Raw genomic sequence first — 10,939 nt, forward strand, 5'->3', positions numbered from 1 at the left:
ATCAACTTCAGTGAACTACTGGAAAATCCAATGCTTCCAGTGGAAGACGAACAGGAACACCTCTGAGTTCTAAGAATTTCTGGCACTCTCAAAAACTTTAGAGGGTGATGGCCCTGGTTCTTTAGTGACTATTTTTCATCAAAATGAGAATGGTTAGGGGCACCTGGGTGGCTCAGTCGGTTGAGCATCCGACTTCGGCTCAGGTCCATGAGTTCGAGCCCCACATCAGGCTCTGTACTGACAGCTCGGAGCCTGGAGCCTGCTTTGGATTCTGTGTCTCCCTCCCTCTCTGCCCCTCCCCCACCCATGCTCTGTCAAAAATAAACAAACATTAAAAAAAAATTTAATGAGAAGGGTTTTCCTTCTCCTTAATTGTCACCACTTTCCTATATTCCAGGGAAGACTGGAGCCATTTTCTGGCTTCCAAATTTCCAGAGGGCAAGAGTTAGAAGTGAGCACAGTCAGGGTGTTAGAGAGGCAGTAAGGGTGTTATAAGAGGAGAGAATGCGCTTGAATAAAAGCAGCTGAGCTGTCATGATGAAAACAGACAAAGAAGAATGTGTCAGCTTTTTGTGAGAACACGAGAAGTCAGCAGCTGGGTCATACCAGCCCCTGGGTGACACCCTGCGGCCAGGGCAGCCATGTTGTTGGGCTCTTGGTTGGGTTGTGAAATGACCACAAGGGAGGGTGGGACCGAAAGGTTAATGTGTAACAGCTGTAAACTGCTCATCTCTTAGTTTCTCTACTGATTTCTACGACTTTTACTTAGGTATTCATGGAAGCTTCTAGTCAGGAACACAATCACCTGATTAAAATCTGTATTGCCTGCTTTCCTTCCCCTGCTGGAAGCGCCGAGGGATAGGAAAGAAACTAAAATTCAAACAAGGGGGTGGGGGAGGGGAAGCAGGAGGAGGCTCAAAACAGAGAAATTAAGAGAAGGCTATAAAGGCTTTTTATTAAAATAAGCATTGTATGGATTCATTCATTTTTAAATACATGATGGGAAGCAAAGGACGGACTTGTGAACAAAATTAGACAAAGCTGGTGAACGATCCAAGAAATTTTTACCCTCTTCGTTTTCCCTAACTCAGCTCCTTCAACAGAGGAAGGGTGAGCCAAGGATGATAGCACTGTCACCTCTGAGTCGGCTATACACCTGATACCCAGCATGCACCCATCCAACCCCCACATCCAAGTAAAATATTATTTTGAGATCCAACATTTAAAGTAGCTAAACTCTGGGGGCGCCACGTGGCTCAGTTGGTTGTGTCTGACTTGGGCTCGGGTCATGATCTCACGGTTCGTGGGTTCAAGCCCCGCGTTGGGTTCTGTGCTGACGGCTCAGAGCCTGGAGCCTGCTTTGGATTCTGTATCTCCCTCTCTCTGCCCCTCCCCTGCTCACACTCTCTCTCAAAAATAAACAAACAATAAAAATAAACAAAAATAAGAAAAAAAGTAGCTAAATTCTGAAGACAAGGTGTACATGTTGAATGAAGTGCTGAACTCAGTCCGGCTCCCCTCCCCCCACACACATTTTTTTTTTTTTTTAATATCAGTAGGAATCCTTCCTCCATGCTAATCAGAGGTAAGCTCTTAAGTAGAGGAACTAAGCATGATTCAGCACATTTAAAAAGGATTTATACCCATTCTTAGAAGGACGACCAGAGGAAACACCATCTGAGGTCTAAACAATGATATCTGCTTGCCCTTTGATCTGAGTTTAAGAACACTTTGTACAACTTTTTTTTTTTTTTTTTTTGCTGAAATACCACTGAATTTCACATTTACTATTTGAAATCTGTTTAGAACATCGACTGCTTCTTTGAATCACACTCTTGCAAACAAATTCTCCAAATTATATTTGCTGTGAGTAGCTTGCAGGCAGGGATTTATTTTCTGCTAACAAAAATCTTCATAAGTACAGACAGCCTAAATGAAAAATAGTACCACTGATCCTATGTTTATGAGAAAGAGACAGTACAGTGTATCTGGTTACAAATACAAGTAGGGAGTATTCCATTTTTCTTCTAATTTATGTTTCCCAAGGGTAATTTTGTTCAGAAGATTGCCAGTATTTTTAGTACAATAAGTTTCTTGTTACTTGTACTAATACATACTGATTCCCTTTTCTGAGCATAATTTGGGGTTTTTTTTATTTCATTTTACTCTAGCATCTGGAGATCAACACCTCATTAATTCAAACTAAATGAAGTCTGAAATGCAGAGATTTACAGAAACCCTTCCACTACTCTCAAATGTGATGCACATTAGAAATATACACATGGGTAACTAATTAGAGATTATTAAAGTATTATGATATATATCGAATACCATCAACCTCAATGTCCTAAATGTCTTTACTTCAAATTCAAATGATTTTGACTTAATAAAAATCAGGTACACCATTTATAAATGATCAGACCTTCCAGATTAGTGAAATAAGAAGTTTAAATGAAGAATTTAAAAAATACCCCCTGTGAGAAGTGCAACCAAGGAAATAAACAGGGTGTTGTGACAGTAAAGAAGTGGGTGGGGGTGGGGAGGGCACTAATTTCTATAGAGGGGTTAGAGAACGCTTTTCTAAGAAGGCAAATTTTAAGACCTCAAGGATACTTCAGGATACTTCTCCAAGGTCACCAAATTGGCAGGCTTGCTTATTAGACTGCCAAGACATTTTTAGCATTAGAAAACAAGTAGAAAATGGCATCGGTGGCCCTGATTGAATGCAGGTTCACGAGTGCACTGGGCTAGTCCAGGCAGCCTCTATACCAGCCGGTTCGCACTAGGGAGGCTGGACACATCTCCAGCCTATTCACCCACAGAGAGTTTAAAACAGTCAAAGAAACAGTAGTGAGCTGGTCGAATGACCAGCATTTGGGATGGGGGGGGGGGGGGGGGACTTAATTCTGTCGGTTGATACTTCTGATAGCCACTTTGGCTGACAAGGTTCAGGTTGTTTCAAATGTATTTCATGAGTAAAGTATTCCCAGGTCTCAGGGAAGAAAGATGTTTACCACCATGTAACACTTTCTCTTGTACTCTGTTTATAAACCTAACCTACCCCACTAGGTATCCAAGTACTTCAAAACATGTATCTTTTTGTAGGTTCTTTAACAAATGAATCATGTAATGCAGCAGCGAACATGCAGTGGACATGGAAATCTGCAGAATTCTCCCAACATCCTGATTTAGAGAATCCAACATTGCTAAGCAATTATAGTACTTTCTTCCAGTAAACTGTCCTTATGCTCAGAGCTATGATGATCAGATTTTTTTAACCACATTTTAGCCTCTCATTATGAAATTCTCTTACTGCTAAATGGATTTAGATAGAATTTCTGGACTGGCAGGTGGCATGGTTTGGGACTTGGATTCTACTTACCTGGAAAAGTTTTCCCCCTCTAACTGCCCATGTGGAGTCCAGGACCGGACCTACAGACAGTTAGGACTTGTAGTCGGAAAGCCCAGGGCTATGATTGGAGGGGCATGGGGCAAAGTTCCCTACCCAGGAATCTCTTCCAGTTCCAGATTAGCCTGTCCCAGGCCTGAAATTACACTACTGTTGAATTCTCTTCGAATTTTTCAGTGGTATATTTTGGACCTCGAAATTTCCCTTATGTTAAGAGATACTATGTTAAGCCATCACCTTAACAGGATTAGTGGACAACCAGCGTCAAGCAGTGTGACTCAGAACCAATGTTCACCTGTAGACTAGGAAAGGTCAGACAAGCAAGGAATGAGAATTCAGAGGTCCTTAAACACATTAAAAGTCACCGCCCTTTACAAACTTGGCCTCTGACCAACTCTAACAATTTCAAGTACCACCTAAGGCAGTGGTTCCCAAACAATGGATTCACCTGGGCAATCTCTGAAATGAGGGATACCTGGCTTCCACCCCGCACATTGATTTAACTGATGGGGGGGTTCCACCTGAGCACCAGGATTTTTAACAGCCCCCAGGTGATTCTAATGTGCAGCAACAGTTGGGAGCCACTGACATAAGGAAGCATTGCTCTTCTCACTGGGATGATCTGATTTCCTTCAAACATTAGGATCTCATGTCTCAGTGCTTCTTGACCATGGTGGCACATCCGAAAAACCAAAGGCTCTTCAAAAAAAGAAAAAAGAAAAAAAAAAGATGCCAGAGCCCACTCTCACGGACTCTGCTCTAACTGCTCTGGGGAGCAGCCCCGCAGCATCCCTTAGGTCTTCAAGTGTCCTCAGGTGATGTCAATGGCCAACCAAGGTTAGAACCATGGTCTAAGCCCAGGAACTGTTTCTGGAGACCCTAACATGATTCTCCGTGAAGGAGCCAGAAGTACCATTCTTTTTCCACTTTGTCCAAGTTGGGACTACCCCAAGAGGCAATAAAACATTTCCCCAAGGCTGTCAGGAAACTGAGGGGAGGGAGATGGCAAGAGGTGGAATTCACTGAGCCAGAAGAAGCCCTCAAGTTAGAAGCCAGAAGAGCTCCCGCCTCTGAGCCGCCCCTCCCCCGCCAACTTTACTGACTGCAGTAAGAAGCCTCAGAGTGCTTCCTGGAGATGGCTCAACCTTGGCTGTGGTCCCAATAAATGGTGAAAACTCTTGTCCAATCAGAATTCCTGGCACTGCAAATAGCAAGATTGGCAGGCCTTGAGCCTCCACTCCCTGTGAGATTCTGTTTCATGTATTTCCCAGGAGGATTTCTGCACCAGTTGGAGGCCAATCTGACCTCCCCCTTGGGCCCCCACTCCTTTCTTCCCCCAAAGCTCAGCAGAGTTGAGAGTCATCTCATAGACATACTTGTAAATAACTCGCCGAAATAGTTCACATAGTTGTCAATGATGTCAAATGTCCGTACATCTCTGACGCGGTCTGGACAAGTGTCCGGCAACCCACTTTGGAGCCTGGGCAGGGCCACGCGTCTCACACGGGAAAGGACGCCCGCGGAGACCCCACCCCTGGCGTGGCTACCGCACCCCCATTCCTCCCAGCCCAGACGGCGTCCCCTACATCCCTTCGCCTACGCTAAGCTGAGTGAATTTATGAATGAGGAGTAGCATAGATCGGAGGCACTGATCCCGAAAAAAAAGTCTGCTTTACACCGTTCTCATTTACAGATGAGAAAACTCGGAGAAAAAAAGGCTATGTGACTCCGTCCGGGTTTGCCACAGAACATTTGTGGCGGAGCCCGATTTAGCCGCCCTTGAATTTCCATTCTGTTGCCTGGCAACCAGTTCAGACCAGCTCAGCGCCCAACCCCGGCCCCTAACCCGCACCCTTTCTCTGCCCGTGCGGCTTGGGCAGCAGTTATCAAAAGTTCAGCCTTTGGGGGGGCAGTGGTCAAAGGCATGTGAGCTAGGGCCCTGGACGGGATACCCCAGCTGGGCTGGGGGTCCGGTCCCTAACCCGCGCGAGCCCCGTCTGGCGTGCCTTCCGAGGTCCTTTTGACACCTTCCTCTGCAACCCTCCTCCTGCGCCAATTCCCTGGATACCACTTAGCACAATCACGTCAAGTTTCTAAAGTTCTAAATCGCTATCAGATTCCCTAAAAGTCCCGGTTGGGAAACTGGTACTCAGAGCTTTAAGGGTGCAAAAAACCAAAAAACAAACAAAAAATCAGGAGGGGAAGGAGTGTTGAAGAGCCTTCTCCTTCCCAGCTGGCTACGCTCGGGCGGGACTTTTCTGCTAAAGTCGAGTGAACCTGGCCCCGGCCGGGCGTTCTTGGAAAAAGCGCGGAGTGTGCTCGGACGCCGCACTCCGGGAGCCTCACGCCCCGAACCCGCCCGCCGCCGCCCGCAGCCCCAGCGCGCAGCCCCGCCCGCGGCGCGGGGGAGCGCACGTGCAGCCCACCGCCGCGCAGGTGGAGGGAGCGCAGCCCGCCTGCCCTCGCGTCCCCGCTGCGCCAGCAGGGCCCCGCGTGCCAGGGGCTCCTCCACCCTCTCGCCTCCCTCCCCGGGCCCGGGAGACCGTTAAGGGGAGGGAGTTCTCGTCGTTACGCTACTCTAGATCCTTACCCAGGTTCACAAAGCTCATGACCATGTCCGCGTCGTTGAGGAAGGCGCTGTCCTGCGCACTGGTCAGTGGGGACGTGCCGCCGCCGGGTCCCGAGGCCAGGAGGCTCTTGCCGTTGACCGGGTGCGCCGCGCCGGGGGGCGGCTGCAGGGGCTGGGACGAGCCGGCCCCTCCTCGGGGCCCGGGCTGCCGCCTCTCCTCGTCCGACGCCCAGTCCTCATCGTCGTCGGCTGCCAGGGCGTTGTACAGATCCAGCATGAAGAGGGGCGCAGACTTCAGCCGCCCGGGAGGGGGCTCCCCGCGAGGCTGCTCCTGCGGGAGCGCAGCGGGCTGCGGCTGCTGGAGGCCGTGCAGGGGCCGGGGCCGGTGCGGGAGCCCCAGCACGGAGAGGATCTCCTTCTGCATCTCGCGCTTCTCGTGCGTCTTGAGCCGCCGGTAGAGGAAGCCCGAGGAGGACTGCGGCGGCGGCGGCGGCTGCTCCGCGTGGCCCGGGCTCCCGCCGTCCCCCAGCAGCGCCCCCCCGCCGGCGGCAGCGGCGGCGGCGGGCAGGGGGGGCCGCAGCGGCGGGGGGCCGCAGCAGCTGCACAGCAGCCCCCACCACCAGCACAGCCACTGCGCCCTCCGCCCCAGCATCCCCGCCCGGCCGGGCTGGCCCCGCGGGCCCCGCGAGGCGTGGAGCGGCGGTGCGAGGCCGGAGCGCTGCCGCTGTGGCCCTTAGCGTGAGCAGCCCCCGCCACCTCTCGGCGGGCTCGCTTCCCCTTCCTGGCCCTCAGTCCTTATCTCTCATCGTCCTCTGGGGCGCCCCCAATTGCCCAGGCTGGAGGAGAGGCGAAAAGGACGATCACCCGGAGAACCACTTGGAGGGGAGCCCCACACTCCGGCTCAGGTCTCTGGAGGCGCAAGGTCCGGGCCAGGTGCGTCCGAGTCGGGACTGCGCTGCAGCCCGAGCCCTGGCCCCTGGGCGGGTCACGGCGCGGTCACTCTCGGGCCTCGCTGCCCCGCGCACGTGCGCTGTCCCGCGCCTCCGGGGCGGCTGTGTGGGACCCGGGGCGACCGGGCGGCTCACCAGCTGGGGGGGATGCCCGGCATCATCCCCGCGCACGCCTCTCCTTGGCTGGCACAGCCGCGGTGAAGTTTACTCCGCCGTGGGGCCCAGGCTGTGGCGACAAGGCGTCCCGAGATGCCAGTCTTCTCCGCGAGGCTTAACTTCCTTCCCGCTCACAAACTCCGCGCCCTCTGCCCTCGGGCACTGTCGCTGCCCCCCTCAAAATCTCCGCGCGCCGCTCGACCCCCCAAGCAGAGGAGGCAAGGATCTTGCTTTCCGTTCTGAGCTCTCCCGGCTGCCCCGCAAACACCGCCCGCAGAGGGAATGGGAGGGAACTGGACCCGCGCGCAGAGCAGCGACCGCGGCGTCGGCGCGAGAATTCGCAGACTCCCGCCTCTCGGAGCTGCGCTCCCCGCAGCGGCCAACGTGGGCTTTCTGGTGCGCGTCTCGCTCAGGTACCGCACTCCAGCCCCGGAGAGTCCCTGCCCTCTTGGGTAACAGACAGGTTGGCAGCCAATGAAGAGGCGCGTCTCGCCTGTATTTAAATAGGCCCGCCCCCTTCTTTCACCCTCCCTCTCCAGGGAGGCGTTGCCTCGGCCGCGCGTAGGTTTCAAGTACAGAGGATTCTTGGAGGCACCCAAAGTGGGCGCGAGGTAGCAAAGGCTGAGAGGTCATCTCTAGTGTGGACGATCTAATCAACACCCTAATTTAAGCCTGTCTGTTTTACAATCATATAAAAGGCCTGACCTGATGCTTTAACTAAATAAAAGCAAAAACAACTGTTAAATCAATGCCGCCTGTATTAATAGAGGAACAACAGGAATAGTTTCTCTTATTGCTGTAATATAGACATTCAGCGGACACATGACTTTCAAAGGCAGCTGCTGGAAGCTGGGACACACCTTCTGTTCACAAACGGGCCACGGGGCCACAGACAGGACCAAATGTAAGCCAGAGCAGGCATCCCGAGGGTTTGGGGCCATATATTGTGATTCATCGCTTCGTTTCGGCCTTGGCTTGGCTTCTTAAGACAGCACCTTAAAGAAAGAGGGGCAGTCAGATAATATAACAAAAAAAAAGCCACCCTCTATGTTCTTGGAAATGTTTCAGTGCTCCAGTGTTTCTGTGAACTTTTCATGTTAGTGTATTGAAATACAATAGAGCTTTTATGACACCAGATAAAACCTGAGGAGAGGCAGTATGGATAATTCCAGCCCGGGCAGGGGCCTGGCGTGTTCCCGTTCAGTGTAATAGGGCAAAGAAAGTCAGGTTGCCGGGAGGATTAGACAAGATCAGGCATAGAAGACACACGTTACATTACACTTGCATGATGGACACACTTCTCAATCACAGACACGACCCCCTCTGTCCAAACACCACCACCACCACCTGCCATTCAGGATGCAAATCCGCTTGCCCTCACACTATCCAAGAATGCCCAGTAATCTATGTCCGGATCCTACAAATGCATTCACTTAAAACACTAGGATCTTTTACTTGATAGAAAGTGTACGGATTAGAAAACAGACTTCACTTTGCTGGCCTGACGGTCTTAGTTCACATGGTCCAAGGCATTTCTGAGCCAGACCAAAGAGCTATAAACTATGGGACTCAAGGACTTATGAGATCATGGGGTTTCTGCTGCTCAAAATCTGATAAGCATTTCTGTCTTAATACAAAGAATCTGTTTTTCATGGGTGAGGGTCTTCACCCCCCTCCACCCACTGGATTGCTTTTCTCATTCTCTCATGGCCCAGAGAGATCATCTAGTCTTTAATTCTACAAATTTAATTTTCTCAACTCGAGTTTAATTCTGCAAGTGTGGTCTTTAGTTCTACAAAGGTCCCATAGCCATTGACCTCAGGCACCACAAGGTCAACAACATTGAAGGCCAGTCTTTAACCATCTGCAGGGATTCTTTTCATCTGAAAAGAAAATATATCACTACTTGGTCTGGGCTACCAGGATCCTTAGAATTTAAAAGCCTCCATCACTTGTTGCTTCTGTATGGGGCTTAAAATCACTGCAGTACATAACATCACAACAGCCAAGAGCTCTGATCAAAAGATCTAAAATCTCAGCGAGTATACATAGACTTCCTGCCAAGGTCCTTGTCCTTTCTCAAACGTAGTCATACCTTCATTTTAAGATGGCTGGTGAAACACAGCAGAGTAAAAGCAGCTTGAAAACCTACAAGCAGAGTAAAAACCTATTAGGGCAGTGGAGAAAGCACTCCAAAACTGTAAAACCCTTGAGCATACACAAGGGCACCTAGATAGGGCTGTGCCATTTAAAACACAAAAGCAAGTTGTGACCCATCTATATGCACTTGTTGTATATGCACCTATGGTCTAGCAGAGAACACACAGGCAGACACACGTACCATCTTCCCCTTTTGTTCGGTACTTGGTTAGAAGTAGATGGACCTTGTGACGTGAGTCAAGAACGGCACTTAATGATGCACTACCAATTAAACATCTGAGCAGCAACCCCGACTCAGGTCTGCCATGCTCCTCACATCCCCAACAAGGTGGCCTCTCGGTTCCTGTTGAATATTGCTGGAAAAAGGAGGTGCTGAGGGCGCCTCCAGATGATAAACACAAGCTCTCTCAAGAACCAGAGGGAAACTATGTGAAATGAAAAATGATAAGGATCCTAAGGGCAGTGACATTCAATTGAGGACCACAAAAGAGGGTATGCTCTCCTCATGTCCCTGCTACTCCCAACAGGTGCGCTTGTTTGCTGGAAAACACCAGGAAACATCTTTGGATTGGACGTTGGGGCAAAGGGGGATAAAGAGAGGCAGTTCTAACATTTCTACAACCTCAAAATTGGGACCACTGCTTTTCCAAGGCAGTTGGAACTCTACGTGGATAAGCACCCCTCACCACTACCTCACCCACTCCCCATTTCTCTGACCCCTCCCCTGTACCCCCTGAGAAGTCTCAGGTTAGGGAGCTGGACAAAGTCCAGCTGTGATGCAGGAGGGATGGAGTGAAGGGAAAAGGGCAGGTTTGGCTCTGGAGTCTGCTGGAATGTGTGAACCAACTGGAGAAAATCAGAGGTAACTTCGCCCCCTGCAGGACACCAACATATCACCACCCCCTTCCTCTGTGCCGGAACAACCTTCATTAAGTTCTCTGGATGTGTCTCCAAAACATCTGGGTGGAAAGAGGAGGAATTCGGTCAAGAAGCCGGATGTGGGAGCCAATCCACATCAAACATCTGGTTGCTTGGCTGACATCTCATGCAGATGGCCTTCAGTTTTCTGGAAATAGGTTGCCTGTCCCACTCCCGCCCATTTAATGAAGGAATGAGGAACCCTCACCGAAAAGCACAGGTTTATCCCATGACTTCAGAGATGCCGGGGAGAGGGTGAGAGTCCCGCACCCAGGTGCAATTAATGCACAGGGCAATTCACACAACAAAGTCTTTAAAACGGCAGTTCTTCTTGTTTCTTTTATGAGGGCTTCTGTTCTACATTTAAAACACACATGACCAAATTTCCATTTTTAAAAGATGTTGTTTCTTGGGGGCACCTGGGTGGCTCAGTCAGTTAAGCGCCAGACTCTTGGTTTTGGCTCAGGTTATGATCTCATGGTTCATGTGTTCAAGCCCTGCGCTGGGCTCCATGCGGATGATGCAGGTCCTATCCTGCTTGGGATTCTCTCTCCCCCCCCCCCACCCCCGTTCTCTCTGTGCCCTTCCGTCACTCGCTCTCTCAAAATACATAAACTTAAAAAAAAAGATGCTGTTTCTTAATTTATGTTAAGTATTCTGTACACTTTCCTTTGAATCAATTATTAGCAATAAACTGCAGTTGCCGTCTTTGCTTTTATCCTAAATCGCACATTGCCCCCTTTAAACTGTCTTGCAGAGGCATGCAAGCTGCTTCTA

The 10,939-nt window shown here is 50.3% G+C and overlaps 1 protein-coding gene and 1 long non-coding RNA gene across 2 annotated transcripts in view; both read right to left on the minus strand.

The window, feature by feature from the left end:
- Nucleotides 1-7,715, minus strand: part of BMP6 (bone morphogenetic protein 6) — a 158,362-nt gene extending 150,647 nt beyond the window's left edge. The window contains exon 1 of the mRNA XM_023253693.2: nt 6,000-7,715. Within this exon, the coding sequence (XP_023109461.2) occupies nt 6,000-6,630 (631 nt within the window). The 5' untranslated portion in view covers nt 6,631-7,715. The remainder of the gene's footprint in view (nt 1-5,999) is intronic.
- Nucleotides 7,716-7,822: 107 nt separating this feature from the next.
- LOC123385309 lies at nt 7,823-10,438 on the minus strand. Its single transcript, XR_006597576.1, has 3 exons — nt 10,169-10,438; nt 9,180-9,232; nt 7,823-8,079 (listed from the first exon to the last, which is right to left on the minus strand). It is a non-coding gene; the product is annotated as an uncharacterized LOC123385309 (long non-coding RNA).
- Between the last annotated feature and the right edge of the window lie 501 nt (nt 10,439-10,939).

This window comes from Felis catus, chromosome B2 (genome assembly GCF_018350175.1).
Source record: "Felis catus isolate Fca126 chromosome B2, F.catus_Fca126_mat1.0, whole genome shotgun sequence".
Lineage (NCBI taxonomy): Eukaryota > Metazoa > Chordata > Mammalia > Carnivora > Felidae > Felis > Felis catus.